This window comes from Vairimorpha necatrix, chromosome 6, assembly GCF_036630325.1.
Source record: "Vairimorpha necatrix chromosome 6, complete sequence".
Taxonomy (NCBI): Eukaryota; Fungi; Microsporidia; family Nosematidae; genus Vairimorpha; species Vairimorpha necatrix.
In genome coordinates, this window is record NC_088821.1 from 139,721 (window position 1) to 157,598 (window position 17,878).

Below are 17,878 nucleotides of genomic sequence, written 5' to 3' on the forward strand. Positions count from 1 at the left end.
TTAACATAACTTTTTTCGATTTTTACATCCAAAATTTTTCCGCTTTTACTTTAAAAATCGGCTATATACGCAGCAATTAAATATTTATATCCAACAAAGATTGATTAAAAACAAAAAAAAAGCATTATTTTCTTTTTTTAGAAAAAAATATAAAAATTATTTCATTTTTGCAGTGCTTTTTGATTAAAATGTCAAATCTTAATATGCCCATAAAATTATATAAAACTTTATCTTTGAATTAAAAAAGTAAAAGCTTAAACTCTTAAATTGTTATAATTTTGAGAAATAACAAAGAAATTCGAATTTTATTCATAAATTACTAAAAAGAATAATGAAATAAAATGATATGTAATATTATTTATACTTTAAATTGTCGTAAATAATTAAGTCTCAATTTAGTTTGTCATGTTTTCATATACAAAATAAATTAGATTTTAACGGTATTTTTTATTTAAATAAAAAATAATTCAACCCTTTTTCAATATGTTGCATATTCTTTTTACGTTTTGCGAATTGACACTATTTACGAATCACAAAAAAAATGATATAGTTGATGTTTACATTGGCTCTTATGATTATGATGGAAGCTTGGATTCGTTTTGCATATTTTTGACTGAAGAACGAGGTTATCTTGATGAAAAAAACACTTGTCCATTTATAATTGATTCTGATGAAGAAACAATTCATGATAACCGTATTCCTTTTGAAGTTGTAGAAGAAGATGAATATCAAAATATAAGATTTAAATCACGGAGAGCAAAAAATAAAAAATTAGTATGGTTGTTCGTCCATAGTAAAGAATATTATAAGGTAAGTTTTAAAATCTCACCTCATCGAAAATATTATTTAGAGTTTATGTTTAAAACTAGAGGAACAGGTAATTATCATTTCTCAACCACGCCTTCAATAAATTTAAAGCCTAAGGGGAAAATTATTGAATTGAGATTGAACAAAATTATGCCAATTGATGTAACTGGTATGGAAATCGACTTTGACAGAATAATGAATTTATATAAATTGAATTAAAAAGGTCAATGTTTATAATATTCGTTTATTTAACAATTAAAAATTTGAAATTAAATGTTTATAAGTTGCTTAAAATCTATAAGGTTAATATAATAAATATTATATTTTACTTTGTGCTTTTGGTTTAGTTGTAAAAAAGTTATAAATATCAAAAATTCAAAAACAAAAAAAATCTAGGTCAAATTATATTCAGTTAATACAAATAAAAAAATCGAATCGTTTATAAAAGCAATTTTTCATTTATACAATATCTTAAATATTACGAGGTAATTTTTAAAGACGAATATAAATAAAAGATTAATGTTCTCAGAATACGTAAAAAATTATTTATTTGAAAGCAAAAGATTTAATTTACGTCAACTAATTCGATGTTTTCTATTAACTTGGCTTTTATAAAAGTTTTTTTTAATTGCTATGTTAAGTATATAAACATTTTAACAATATAAATTATACGGCAATGCCCTAAAGAGCAAAAAAAAAAACAAAAAACATGTAAAACTACTTCTTGCGAAATAAAAATATGTAGTAAAACAATATTGTGGTTATACGCTATAATCACACACAATACTTCAAATGATATAAAAAATATGTTATTATAGTAATTTAGTCTTAATCACTGAAATTTTATCTAATACGTGTAAAGATTGTTTTTTTGTAATTAAATATATCTCTGATTATGAAACTTAATATACAGTTTTTTCTAAATTTTCAAATAAATCATTAATCTAGGCAATATTTTTATTATTTTGTGTCTAAACTTATGAATTTTTGAAACTTCAGTAAAGTATACTTTAACGATAAATATTTATGTACAATAAACTCTAAAAAATTTTAACAAATTAGTTTGACTTATCAATGATTGCCTTTTGCTATGGTAAAATTAGGAATTGCGAATTGTATCATAGACTTATGCGCAAAAAATATTATAGACATTCATTTTTAATACTATATGTAGTAAAATATTATATGATATCAATAATTAATAAAAATTGCTAATTGGAATTTTTTTTAGATATAGTTCAAAGTTTACAGTATTATAGCTATTTTTTCAGTTATTTAAAATTATTTGTTACATTTTATAGCAAAATACTATTGAAGATGTTTTTCTATCAAATTTTCGTTTGTGTAATTAATTTATATTGGTGTTTGTTAAATTGTTACTTATTAAACAGGGAAAAAGTTGTAAAATTAACAAATACTATAATTGCGAGTAGAAAGTATGTTTATCAAAAAAATAAACAATATAAAGTAATACAAAGGAATAAACTCTCTTTTTTAAATTAACATTTTTTCAATGGTTTATTGTTATAGTTATATTCTTACTGAAATTTTAAATTTGATTCATAATCTTAGTGTTGCTAGTTAATGAATATAAAATTTACGATTTTTTTATACGGTAATGATGTATTTAAAATATTATACAGACTCTGATCTTTTTTAAATAAACCTAACTATACTGAAGAAAACATATGTGTAAATTTTTAAAATCAGGGACAATTATAATTTATAATATTTTGTGTAAAATAAATTTTATTGATAAATACATTGTATCTTGTATAATTTAGACTAAATTTGACTTTGAGATGGTGCCTTTTTTAAAAGTAGCCTTGTGGAACATTATATTACAACACACATAAAATATAGTCAAACAAACTTATTACCTCATAAAAGCGTGACTTTATGATGCTTACTTATCATTATCAAATATTATTAAGTTTTTATAAATTAGTGAATTGGTATTTTGAAATTTTTTTGTTAATTAAATTAACATAAGATTGTTAGTTGTATATTTAATCTAAAATTAATGCTTAATAAAGCATGATTAAACGAAATTTTACACAAAGATTTAAGTACTTATATATATACCTTAATTTGCTACATAGATAAAATTTTCTCTGCTTAATTATAAAAAATTATTCAAACCGTTTTTATTTGTAATAATAACTCTTAAATATGCAATTATGACTACGAAAGACATTATACTAGGCATATTAGGTGTGTTGCACGTATATTCGTTTATTGCAAATATGGTTTGTAAGATGAGACGTTTAAAAGAAGTTTTTCGTTTAAATTGTGGCATGAAACATATTTGAATTACTAAAAAAATTTGTTTTTTCGTCTTATTAAAAAATGCACCTTTCTGTTGAAATAAATCAATTTGTAGCGGTATGTTTCATTCTATGCTTTAAAAAATATTCAGATTTCAATGTAGGAATTTGTTATTTGCGTCAGAACATAGCTAGAATGTTGATACGAAAATTTATCTAATATAAGTAATTATGTTATTTTATCGTATTAAATTATAACTATAGTAATTTTTTACGTGTAAGATTTTTTAAGTTAATTCAAGAATTTATTTACTATAAAATGTATTTATTTTCCTTAATGGGGTTCAAAAATATAAGAATATATAACATAAAATATTTTTTGAAAGACATTTTAAATGTCTCAAAATGTGTCTGCTGTATTTTACATTTGTGTTACTTCCTACAAGCTTATATATTTTTTTTGCAACGTTTAATTAGATTTATTCTTTAAATTTAACTAGTAAATAATAAATCTTTAATGAGTACACCAAAGTAAATTTCTTCGGTTTTGAATTAAATCAGCATATAAACTTTAAAATATTTACAAATGATTCTAATGTGAAATGTAAATATCAACTATGGTGTATAAGTAGAAATATATTATATGTATAAAAAAGAACATTTCTTTGATTTACAAGGATTTTTATTTTTCATAAATTTATTGTCATCCTATTTAGAAATTTATACTATAAGGGGGTTTAACGTCGATTCTAATGAAGTTAATATTTTAGATTTTAGTAGTAATCTTTAGACAAAAATAAAGCTAATATGTTCTTAATATCATATTTTTTCAATAACGTACAATCCTTTCTTCTTACCTTCGGAATCCAGAAAATTTTATAAAACTCTTATTATGTGTAAATGATATATATGTATGCTTAGTTGTGTCTAAATATCTGAAGTACTTCTTTATATTAATTTAAAGAAGACTAAAATATTCTAGAAATTAACATATATGCTACAATTAGTAACCTTAGCAGATATAAAACTAAACATCTTATTCTATTTTAATTTAAGATGCAATAAGTGACAAAATTTATTAATTAAATAGCTAACCTATATTGGAAAACATAATATGGCATAGTATTTATGATGTGTGGCGAAAGATATTACCAGTAAGTTGTATTTTCTCGTAACGGTCAAAAGGAATAAAGAAATAAAATTATGATTCAATCTTGATACGTGCAATTATGCAATGAAAACATAACATTTAAAATTTTAATTAAGGTTTTAGTTATAGATATACTATCATTTTAAATTAATGTGTATTTCACCACCTTGGACTGGGGCATATGATATAAAAATATTCAGATTTAAACACGTTATAAATGTAAATAAAAAAATGACCAAAAGACATTTTTTGAAAATTTAGAAAAAGCTTAAGTATAACATTTCAATAAAAGTTATTTGATTTTTCGATGAAAAAAATATTATAATCTACATTTCTGTTCTGTAAAGTTGTGCACTTTTGTAGCATTAATTAATGATAAAATTGATCAATGTTAAATTAAAATCAACAAAGATAATTATTAATAAACACTTTTTTTTAATAGACATTAAATATGTCTTTACCTTTCTTGTAGCTTTTTACATTAAAAGTATAAAAAATTGTTCATTAATGCAGTTAAATGAGTTTTTATTTCATGTATATTTAAATAAACGACAAACAATGAATAATTACAATAAGTTATAGACATCAAACTCAAAGCCCGTTGTTATAATTTTTATAAATTCACGCAGGTATTGACAGTTTATGAGAATTTGCGCTACAGGCTTTTTTTACAATAATTATAAGGATTTAATATTTCTGTGACATAGTTATAGTAATATAAAAAGGCATAATAAAAGCACAACCCTCGTACCAATAGAGTCAAAAATTACATTGATTCTTTTGAGTAAAATTAAATATACTTAGAAATACATTGCGATGACTATACATTAACGATCTTATGTGCTAATTGAGTTAGCTAATAGCTCTTTAACAAGCTAAATTCTTCTATTTTCGATAGAAATCTAATCTATAAGGCCTTAATTTAATCACAAGTCATAATATGTAAGTATTGTATATTACACCTCTACGTTAAATCTATTAAGAAATATGTCTATATAATATTAAGAAAAAAAATTTATGTTTTTTAAAAGATTAATAAATGCTTTTCTTACATACTGTTTTGATCAATCTTACAAAATTGTATATTTTATAAATTTTTCGAATATTTATTTTTGATTTTGGGTAGACCTGCTAAATTATATACGGATCAGATAAATTTCGTATTATATAATATAATTTGAGTGTTTAATCATATTTATAAAATAATGTTCTATATTTGGTTAATAAAAAATCTAATATTAACTTGTGTAGAAGAGATAAGGAGACAATACATTCGAATATTTCCAAGGAAGATTATTTTTTAATTTTTTTTATATAATTTTAATTATGACAACAAAACAAGTCTAACTGAATTTACTTTTTAATAACAGAAAATCGTTACATAAATAGAAAGATTTTGAAAGATTATGTTATAAATTATATATTTTGTTATTAAAATATTTAAATCGGTTATAAGTAATATTCCTAAATTGTTCATTACAAAAAATATAAAGAACTGTAGTTACATTTTGTATAGTATATGTAATTGTTTTTAAATGATTAATTTTAATTTTTTAATAATCAAGTCGGTATTAGTCTAACAAATTTTTATCATGATTATTAAGATAGTTTCTGGAGTTGGTTCTTTGCCTATTTTTTTTAGATTTTACTTTTTTCTGTGAACAATAGACGTTACTAGTGCCATATAATACCCCTTGTGCATCTTCGGACAAAAAATAAATATCTTTAAGATTTTTATCATCAAATTTATTATCAAAAAAATATCCTCTTGTGATTCAGGAGTTATTGAGTGAGCTTCCAATCTTCCACTATATTTTCATTTATTTTATACAAACTTTCTTCATATAATTGTATAATATGCCAAGGACATTTTTTATTTATTTTAAGATCGATGTAAACTGAAACTATCTTTTTAAGATTTTCTATTTCGTCAAGATCATCGAAAGACGAATACATACTTAAATCATATATTAAGTCATAACTATGGTATGCCAAAAATTCGAACAGATAAAAAATAGGATACAACCTTCTATTAGTTTTCTGTTTTAATACAAAGTTTTTTACAAATTTCAAAAACAAATCTTAAATCAAGGAACTGATTTCTACTTGACATATTTTCAACTATATGTATAATATTATCTACATCAATATTTGCCATCAATGCCTCAAATACAATTTCACTTGCTGTAAACAACGCTGACCAATTAATCTGATTATTTATTTTTTTCGGTTTAAACTTAAATCTTCTCGTACAATTAAACATGTTTCGGTTTTCTATATTAGAAAATGTTTTCAAGTTATCATGTAAGGGATTTAGAGTTATATCTTCAACAAAATTTTCGTAGAAGAACTTTGACTTGGCATTATGCTTTGGAAAATACGTAGGCGACGAAATATTTATTCTTTGTAAGTCAACTTGATAAGATGAAGAATATATTAACATGATAAAAAGTAATAATTGCATTATTAAGGGCGATGAAACCAATATTTATGCAAAAAGTAATAAAGACATACAAATTTATAATTAGTAAGATTATTAAATGAAATTACATTATAAAATGTCATTGTTTTTTTTTGTAATAAAACATTATACGAATTAACAATTATGAATATTTTGATAAATTAAGATACATCTTGGGCATTAAAAACAATTTAATTACGCGCAAACAGATATGTGCGTTCTCAATTATACATAAATGATCAAATCGTGCAATGGAAAAAAAGAAATATATACACTAAAAAGAAAACCTATTATAGTATGTATAATAAAAGATTTTTATTAGTATTTATTTTTTCAATTATGTAAATGGTTTTATTACATTTAAGTCTATTTAAACTAAAATAAATTGTAGATCTAAAATATCATAGTATTCAGGTACCGACTATACATTTTTAAAATTACGTAGTTTTTAAACATTATATTGATTAAACATGTACATAAAAGTCCTCATGAGATAAATTAAAAACTAAAAGATAATACCATAATCATTAACGGCAGGATCCTTCTTTTTATTATATTATATTATCACTTAAAATGTATAAACTATATTTTTCAAAGCCTTTCAATAATAAAATAAATTTCAATTAAATTTTATTAGAAATACAATACTTTTAAGTCTTAAAAAAAAGAAGAATTTTTATAGTCATATAAAAGTAATAAATGTTTGTGTTTTTCATAAATATCCATGCAATTTAAAATGAACTACAAATGATCTAACAAAATAATTATCTTATAAATAACCTAATGTTTTCCGTGTTAAAAATGAAATTAAAAACTTTCGTTTATGGTATCTATCTCGTTTTTTAATTTTTTCAATCATCACTTTTGGTTGTAATAAGAAAAGCGAATGGAATTTTGCAAACAACAAAAATTATTTAATAAATCTTACTAAAATCTAACATTGTAAACAAATTCTTAAAAATCTTAAGTGAAAATTTTTAAATATTTTTAAATTTATTTTGGACACTTATTATACAAAATCCTTGTAATTTTTGTGCAAGGGAAAATATATTTAAAAACAATTTTGACTATACTATGATACTGATTTTACAAAAAATTAGAAATTTTAATATCTGGCATACGCATTTACAATTATCAAAGAAAAAGATTAAATCATATTTGTTACTGAAAAAACATTTTAAGTCGAAGAAAAATTCGAAGATTGAAAAATCATGAAAAGAAGGTTAAAAATAAAATAAATCAATTTTTATCTAAGATGATATTTTGTTTTAGCAGAAAATATACTTAAATACAACATCTGACCGTAAACACTGTCTTATCTCGTTGGGAACACTTAAATTAAAACATAAATTTAACTATGATTTAAACAGAAAAATTTAAAACAACTATTTTTTAAAATTTTGATCGGAATAACCACTTATTAACGTATTATGTGCCAACAAAAAAATTTATCTTGTTATAGTATTAAGAATTACAACTCTTTTTTTTATGCGCAAGAAGGTTCTTTTTGGGTATTTTTATACAAATAATTTATACCTTAAATTTGAATATTTGATGTTAGCTATTCTAAATATAAGGTATTAAATCTAATTGAAAATTACAAAGATTTCCCATGTCTCGAATTATAAAAAGTTATCCTAGCATATAATAATACCAAAGTTCGTTTGAAATTATATAGCAAGGAAAATATTGTAAATCATAATCTAAAAAAGAAATTTATTGTGTCCTGTATAAACAGGACTAAGAAATTAATAATCGTTTTTATAATATTAAATAAATTTATCTTTTAATTTTGATTGGTTCTCGTGATTCTAATGTTTGACACCCTTCAAAAACAGACTTCTTTTTATATTTTATTTTTATTCTAGCAACTTTTAAGGAATTAAGCTTAAGGTTTATGCCTTTGCTTTGAAAAAACTATACTAAAGCATTCTTGTGTTTGTCTGTTTATTGGCGCATGAAAATGTCATTGATGAATATTTGACAGATGATGTTTTTTACATCTATCCTTGTGATTTGGTCATTAACATTATAGATTGCTAATTAATTATAGATTTCCGAATTGTACTTTGATTTAATTTCTTATTTAATATTAATTAAATAATGCATCACTACAAAAATTATAGCAAGGATCAATATGAACACAATTAATATAGATCTAATAGAATATTTTAAAATTTGTTTTTTTTTTGATTTAATTATTAGAAAATTTAATTTAATTTTTTTCGTTTAAGCTTTTTGTTTCTTTCCCCCTAATGAATTTCTTAATTGTTTATAGCATTCTGAAAATACGAACTTCATTTGATGAATATGATTCAGATACGGAATCAAATGAGATATCTATGTCTAATGATGAGGAAACTAGTGTCGCTTACAATAAATGCGAGGATTGTTGTCCTAAGATATTCTATAAAGAATTTGATTTGCCAGTAAAATTTAAATATCTTCAACAAGTACCAATAATGTCTGATAATATTTATTTAATGATATTAAATCAGCTTAGTTTTCCTATCAAGTATAAAATTGATTCAACTTATGGAGAGATTGATAAAGATGATATGGAATTCGAAATATTCTATGATTATGTACGCGGTATATATACTGGTCAGATCTATCATGGTAAAGAAGAGATTATACATAAATTATTATCTTCACTTGCTAGACAAAGTCGAGATTTGATAATGGAGTATAGTAAATTGAATTTTTCGGTGAAGCCTGCCTTAAGATTTAAACTTTATACTTATATTTTTAATTCTATTGACGTTAAAATGGATGATAAATGTACATGGAATGTAAAACAAGTTTTTAAACCGCGAAGATATAAGAAAATTCTAGAAAACTTTAAAAGGTTTGAGAAATATATTCAAGAAGAATTTTTTAATGCCAAAAAAAGTTACTTAAAATTAAAAGGCGAAGCTCTTTTAAAAAATAAAAGCTATTTAACACAACAATGGGGAGAATTTCAAGCTTTAGAATTAAAAGATGATCTTCGTGATAAACAAAGTTCTGTATCTTCTTCAAGTTTACGAAATGGTGAATATTTTAATACTATCGCTGGAATTGGTATCTTTAATGTAATTAATAATTTAGGGTATCTAAGATAAAATTAAAATTATTTAGTTGCAAATATTTGTTTTGAGATATATAATATTTAAACTATAACCTTTAATATTTATAAATTTTCTAGATTTTTTTAGAATAATATAACACGAACATAAGCTTAAGAATAAATTATACAACTGTAAATTTTATATATTATGTTATTTACCTTATTAAAAATACAGTATATAGAAATATTATATACCGACTATATTTATTCCTTATTGATTTTGAAAAATTCACAATGTAAAATTTTTAGCTACAATTAAACTCTAAAATTACGTAATTAGAAATTATCAAAATATTTAGTTTTAATTCAGCTTGTAAGGTCTTATTATAATACAATTTTTTATTTTCTTTATGTATGTTCAGAATTATTTCTATCAGATATAAAGAAAAAATTAAGGATACTCTATGCTAGTCTTTAATCAAAAACGATGTAATAATTAAATTACGAAATTAATATTTCTGAGTTTGATATTGCGCGAAAATAGCGTATTGCGTGGTCGTAATCTAAATGAGTCAACGATGCTAATTGTTAACATTAAAGTGAAATGTCATTAGCAACAAATGTTTTACTTAACGTATAGGCAACAAATAAAAATATATATTTATCAGTAAAAATTTTAATTTATTCACAGATTTCTAAACTTATTATGTTGATACTGCTATCTTAAAAGCGAAAAATTACTCATTATTTCTTATCAATTGATAAATTGACATGCTTTTAATTCTATGAAAGTTTATATGGAAAATGATATTAAAAGATGAAGATTGAAAGGGTTTAGTAAAAAAAATTAGATAAAATGATACAAAATTATAAAAATGTTATCCTTAACTACAAATAAAAAATTAAAAGTAAAAAACATTCAGTTTTGTAAAAATAAGATGAAAAAAATCAAATGATTTACAAAGATATATATAAGATTTGACAATATTTATAAGGGAATATGTATATTTCAATATTGTGTTCAAAGTAAAATATGTCGAAAACTTTTATTTTCTTTGCAGGTATGAGGCAGGGCGACTCCTTATACAAAGACTAGAGAAATTTGGTGTGATCTAGTTTCAACTGGTACTATGAAATTCTTTCAAACTTAAAATCCCTCCATAAATTTGCAGATGCAGCGAGCTCCGTAGATCAATTGGACCACAGTTTTAATATATAATTTCCAATTATAACAATTTAACTATGATAATCTTACAGTGAATATACACCATGCATAATTATCTCTCCCTGTGAATGAAAAATCGTACTAATTTAATGGTCCAAAATCATCTGTATCGCACACACGGCTTCATACACGGTCACATCACCTCTCCGGGATTTTTTGGTTGCGTTAGCCGCTAGTCTCCGACTAGTTTCGCTACCGTGTTAAAAATATTGTAAAAGGGTCCACGAGACCTTTTATTGCCCTCCTTGAAAGTCTGTAGGTCAACTCTAGGATCTTGATCTTAGTGCGATGCTAGGACTCTAACAGGCTGACCCTTCAGATACTTTTATGTTTCATTAAGTCACAACAAGGGTGATACTATTTTGTATTCTTAAGATGCGTTTCTATCAAGGTGCCAATCCCTTATGGTAGGCACACACAAGTTTCATTGAATCAACTTAATGATTATATTAGATATTTTCATAATCTGAAGTGTTTAAGCTGCATCATAGAAAGTAGAAACAATTTTGTTGCTCCTGGATTCGGGACTAGCCATTGCTCAATGAAAGCATCGCCTTCTACTACGGGGCTAAGAGAACCTAAAAAAATAATCAAAGATAAATTTAATAAAATCTATTTGAACTTAACATTTCCTCCTTCTTCCTTACATAATTAGTAATTATTTTTAAAAGTAAATTCTTCAAGCCATGATCAAATATTCACACGCTTTACTCCGTGCTATTTGGTCATTTCTAATTCTATATAAACCAAAAATTTATAATGTTAAAAGTATGTAATCCTGTTTCATTAGTACTTCCTATTGATTGATTTACAATAATGTGTTCGCGTTATAGATTTGCTTCATCGCCGGGATAACTAGATTTACCATCAGAAATAATTACTAATCCTGGTAAGACTCTATTTCCTATTATCCTTTTAGAGTATTTATCTTTCGATCTGCAACTTGTAATATACAAATTTTACTTCTATTTACAGCTTCTAACATCCTAATATCCATAAAGAATCTTTCTTCATCATCAGTTCCGAATGGAACTTTTTTGGTGTCTCTTTTATACAGTCCATCAAACTGAGTTTGAACTTTCGATCCTCAGATTTTGCAATCGATTTCCAATTTCTTTCTAATTTTTCCCATCAATTTAAGCTTTATTTTTAAGAAAGTGTCATTTGACACACCCGTTAAATCATAATCAATTTATAATTGCTGTTACAAAGGACCAAGAATCCAACAAAAAGATAAATTTCGAATGGTAACGTAATGCCGAGTAAAAAGCCGTATTTTGCTTGCATTTTCGTGTAGAACACCCATAAAGTAATCTTTACTATATTTTTTTCTAATAATACTAGCGTATGCTTTCCCGTTTTTGAAAACGGGATCTAAATGTTTAGTTTTTTTTATATGTCCAGTCACAGTGAATTTTGTTAAGTTTCCATTTTGGGATGATAGAATTTGATAGGATGAAGACATCATTTTCAAAAATACTTTTTAGTAACATATAAGGAGTAAAGTTGAGTTAAAAACACTTATGAGTCTCATTGAGAAAATTTTAGGGACTTCTAAGCTCAATTTTTGACACTTACATTCACAATCTTTATTTGTCAGATCTTTTTACAATTTTTCGTAGAAGGGTCAAATAAATTCTAAAAAACGATTCTGACGATATTTTGGAACTGAGTTTAACAAAAATAATAATCAAAATTAAAAAGTATTAACTAATAACATACACACTTAGAATAGTCAAATTATCGCTATAAATCTATATATGATATTTAAATAACATAGAAAGCCTAATATATATAGTGTGATATATTTGTATAATTTCTATCCCCCATTATGATAAATAAAGACATGGGGGCGATACCGAATCGTCAGTTTTCAAGTGTGGACTGTGGTCTAGAGGCCAAAAAGTTAATAAAGGAAGTTAGAAGAATAATGTATAGGTTGGAGATGGAGGAAGTAGAAATCAGTTTGTGGAAGCAGAGAATATTTATGGAAGGAAGTGAAGAAATAAAAAATTTCATGGTAGAAAGAATTAGTAAAGAGGACGAATATTATAAAATAATTGAGAAATTAGAGGAGGAAATATGTAGAGAAGAAAGAACTAAAAAAGAAGAAGAAAATAGGAGAGAACTTATGGAGGTCATAGCTGAGAATGTTAGAGAAACTGTGAGAAAAGAAATTCAAGAGAAAGATTTAGTTTTAAGGAGTACAGTACAAGAAATAAGAAATAATAGGAATTGTTTTAATTGTGGTAAATTTGGCCATATGGCTAGGAACTGCTATTTAGGAAGGAACAATAATCAGAAAAATAATAAAAAGTTTAATAAGTACTTAAATTTAGACGAAAACCAAAGTTGTAGTAGCAGTAATGATAATAAAGAATATAAACCAAGTGGAAAGACAAAACGAGTTAAGTTAAAGGAATGTAATAATAGTGATAGAAGACATAAAGAAAGAATATATGCGAGAAATAAAGAGACGAAAAGAAGATTACTGAAGAGGGAATTTACGTTGGAAGATCTCAAAGCGGAATATGAAGAAGTTTTTAAACAAGGAGATGAGGTTATAAGTTATTGTACATTAGAGAAGTGTAAGATAGATACTCCAGAGGGTAAGAAGATAGTCAGAAAGGGACAGACGATCCCACAGGCTTTGATCAAACAGACTGAGGAATATATTAATGATTTAGAAAATAGAAAAATTATAAGAAGATCGTCTTCGGAATGGCGAAACCCAATAAGAGCGATACTTAAACCAAGTGGTGAAGTAAGAGTAGTTAGTAATTTTATAGGGTTGAATGATTTAGTCGAGAAAGACCCGTATGAGCTAACGAATATGAGAGAAATAATAAGAGCTACGCAAGGGTCGATAATATTTACTGTTGTTGATTGCAAAGAAGCATTTTACCATTTTGAAATCGAAGAAAAAGATAAACATAAGACGGCGTTTGAATTTAATAAAAAAGTTTACGAATGAAATAGTATGGTGATGGGATACAAAAATTCCCCACAGATACTACAGAGAACGAAGGATATGATTTTTGAAGATTTGCGAGGAAATGGTGTTGAGGTATACATGGACGATATAGTAATACATGCCAACAATAAACGTAAACACGATGAATTAGTAATATAGGTTATAGAAAGAATTAAGAGAAATAAAATGAAATTAAATATTGGGAAAATACAGTTTAGACAAGCGGAAGTAAAATTATTAGGTGTGACGCTGAATGGAATAGACATGACGGCCGACGAAATAAAGAAAAATGAAGCTTTGGAGTATCCGGATCCAAAAACTTTGACGGAATTGAGGAGGTTTCTAGGATTGACTGGGTGGTTCAGACCATTTATAAAAGATTATGCCGGGCTGACGTTGAAAATGACAGATAGTTTGAAGAAAAATGGCAATTCGTGGAAATTTACGGAAGAGATGAAAGAGGAATTTACTAAAATGAAAAATGTGTTAAGAAATATGGGAAGACTAAGATTACCGGACTATAATAAGGAGTTCATACTAAGAACAGACGCTAGCAATTTGAGGTTGGGTGCGGTGTTACTTCAGAAGAATGAGAATGGGTAATGGGTTGCTATACAATGGGCATCTAAAAAGCTAACACCTACCGAAATAAGATATGGAATATCAGAAAAGGAAATGCTTGCGATATATTGGGGCATTGATAAATTTAAATACGAGTTAAGAGGTAGGAAATTCAAGATAAAAACGGATCACAAAGCACTGGTGGAGATAAGAAATAAACCGTTTTTTAATAATAACAGAATAAATCGCTTAATCGAGAAGATACAGGAATATGATTTTATCGTTGAATATAAAAAACCTGATGAGATGGTGGTAGCAGATGCGTTGAGTCGAATAAATATGGAAGAGGATATTAAAGAAATGAAAAATAAAGAGCGAACAATCAAGCAAACAGAAGGTAAATGGAAAGCACATGTTTCTTCCGAGAATGGAAAGCAATATTGGCAATTTGACTCAGGACGTAAAGTTGAAATACCACCTGAGAATATAAGGAGACAATTAATCCAAGAATATCATGAAAAAGTAGGCCACAGATGCATGACAAGTGTTTATTATGCAATGAGAGAAGAATACTATTGGCCAGGAGTAAAGAAAGAAATAAACGAGGTTATAAAACAGTGTCAGAAATGTCAGATATATAACAGGAAAAATATGGGTGGTTGTGAATTTGTAGATACATCGAGATACTTAGAGAAGGTTGCATTAGATTTGATAGACTTTAGAAATGAGAAGAAATATGTTTTAGTTGCTATCGATTATTTTACACGTAGAGTATGGGGAGTAGTTATAAATAACAAGTCAAGTAATAATGTTGTTGGATTTTTGAAAAGATTATGTGAGCAAGGGAAGAAACCAGAAGAAATTATTACAGATAACGGGAAAGAGTTTATTAACGTGGAATTTAGAAAATTTTGTAGAGATCTCGATATAATACACCGACAAGTAAGTATAGAAGCGCATAGAAGTAACGGAAGAGTAGAGTGTGTTATAGGAACTTTGAGAGAAAGTATTTTAAAGTCGGATGCGAAAACTTTTGAAGGTAAAGTATATAAAAGTATCGATGTATATAATCAGAGCTATCATACGGGAATAAAATGTACACCATTAGAAGCGACTGAAGATAAAACTGGAGACGTAATGCTTGAAAATAGCCCTATAGGGAAATATTGTAATAGGTTTGGAAAAGGAAAGATCGAAAAATTTAGCAAAGGTCAATTGGTAAGAATAGCTAAACGAGAAAATTTGGCAGGTGTTAATAAGTATGAAAAAGGAAGATTTTTGGATACAGGAAAAATTGTTGAAAAGTGTGGAAAAGATTCTTATATTGTAAAACTTAGTAATGGTAGGCTTGTGAAGAAGAGACATTATGATCTGAAGGGTATGCTTGGGGTAGATGTGAAAATTAGATGAGACTAACCGTCTTGAGGGGGGGATGTGATATATTTGTATAATTTCTATCCCCCATTATGATAAATAAAGACATATAGTTTAAAAATTTTAAAACCACAAAAAATAGGGGTAAAAAATTAAATAAAATTCTTTTATATATATGACTAGCGTATGTTTTCCCGTTTTGAAAACGGGATCTAAATGTTTAGTTTTATAATATGTCTTTCATCCTTAAATTTTGTAAAGTTTCCATTTTGGGATGATTTAATTTGACAGAGTTTAGACATGATTTTTAAAAATACTTTTTAGTGACATAGAAGAAGTAAAGTTGAGTTAAAAACACTTATGAGTCTCAATGAAATAATTTTATGGAATTCTAAGCTCAATTTTTGAAACTTATATTCAATTTTTTTTTGGTTATTGTTTTTGCAATTTTTCGTGGAAGGGTCAAATAAATTCTAAAAAACGATTCTGACAATATTTTGGAACTGAGTTTTACAAAACAAAGAATTAAAATGGAAATGTATTTACATATAGTACACGCACATATGATAGTCAAAATCCTTCAATGAGTTTATATTTGATATTATAATAAGTTAATAAGACCAAAATATACAGTGTGGAAATTCCAAATTCACAAAAAAGAGGGGTAAAAAATTAAATAAAATTCTTTTATATATATGACTAGCGTATGCTTTCCCGTTTTGAAAACGGGATCTAAATGTTTTGTTTTATAATATGTCCCGCCTCGGTGAATTTTGGTGAGTTTCCATTTTGGGATGATTGAATTTGATAGGATGAAATCATCTTTTTCAAAAATACTTTTTAATAGCATATTAGGAGTAAAGTTGAGTTAAAAACACTTTTGAGTCATAATTAAATAATTTCGGGAACTTCTAAGCTCAATTTTTGACACTTACATGTAAGATCTTCATTGGTTATATGTTTTTGCAATTTTTTTAGAAGGGTTAAATAAATTCTAAAAAACGATTCTGACGATATTTTGGAACTGAGTTATACAAAAATAATAAATCTAATAAAAATGCATTAATATATATTATACGCACTTACAATTATCAAATTTAAGCACTGAGTTTAAATTTGATATTACAATGACACAATAAGCTATAATAAGAAGTTTAGAATTTTTAAAACCACAAAAAAGAGGGGTAAAAAATTAAATAAAATTCTTTTATATATATGATGATGACTAGCGTATGCTTTCCCGTTTTGAAAACGGGATCTAAATGTTTTGTTTATGGTATGTATCTCGTTATATTTTTTTTTAAATTGCCATATTTGGTTTGAAAAGAAAGGGGAAATGCAATTTTTAACAACATTAAAATTATTTCCAATGCGAAACTTGAATATGGATTTCAAATCAAATTATTCTATAAAATCCAATTTGATAACTTTATTATGTTTATACGTTTAAAATTTGACACTTACATTCAACTTTTCTTTAGTTAATATTTTTGTCAATTTTTTCTAGAAGGGTTAAATAAATTCTAAAAAACGATTCTGACGATATTTTGGAACTGAGTTCTACAAAAATAATAATTAAAACAAAAAAGTATCAACTTATAACATACACACTTACGATAGTCAAAATCCTTCAATGAGTTTATATTTGATATTACAATGACGCAATAAGTTATAATAAGAAGTTTAAAGTTTACAAAATCATAAAAAAGAGGGGTAAAAAATTAGATAAAATTCTTTTATATATATGACTAGCGTATGCTTTCCCGTTTTGAAAACGGGATCTAAATGTTTAGTTTAATAATATGTATTTCCCCTTTTAATCTTGTTGAGTTTGGATTTGGGGATGAATGAATTTGAAAAGGAGGCAACATGATTATGAAAAATACTTTTTAGTAACATTAAGGAGTAAAGTTGAGCTAAAAACATTTAATAATTATAATGAGATAATTTCGTGAACTTCTAAACTCAATTTTTGACACTTTTATTCAACTTTTTTTTGGTACATGTTTT

General features: G+C 25.5%; 3 protein-coding genes across 3 annotated transcripts; 2 read left to right on the forward strand and 1 right to left on the reverse strand.

Annotated features, from left to right (window-relative positions):
* Positions 1-483: 483 nt before the first annotated feature.
* VNE69_06017 (putative SP-containing protein) lies at positions 484-1,026 on the forward strand (the record flags this gene model as incomplete). The annotated part of the gene is made up of 1 exon (XM_065473766.1): positions 484-1,026. One exon carries the CDS (start codon positions 484-486, stop codon positions 1,024-1,026), a length of 543 nt encoding a protein of 180 aa, XP_065329838.1.
* A 4,980-nt stretch (positions 1,027-6,006) lies between these two features.
* VNE69_06018 (uncharacterized protein) lies at positions 6,007-6,667 on the reverse strand (the record flags this gene model as incomplete). The annotated part of the gene is made up of 2 exons (XM_065473767.1): positions 6,007-6,250; positions 6,321-6,667. 2 exons carry the CDS (start codon positions 6,665-6,667, stop codon positions 6,007-6,009), a joined length of 591 nt encoding a protein of 196 aa, XP_065329839.1.
* Positions 6,668-8,940: 2,273 nt separating this feature from the next.
* On the forward strand, positions 8,941-9,789 carry VNE69_06019 (uncharacterized protein; the record flags this gene model as incomplete). Its single annotated transcript, XM_065473768.1, has 1 exon — positions 8,941-9,789. One exon carries the CDS (start codon positions 8,941-8,943, stop codon positions 9,787-9,789), a length of 849 nt encoding a protein of 282 aa, XP_065329840.1.
* Between the last annotated feature and the right edge of the window lie 8,089 nt (positions 9,790-17,878).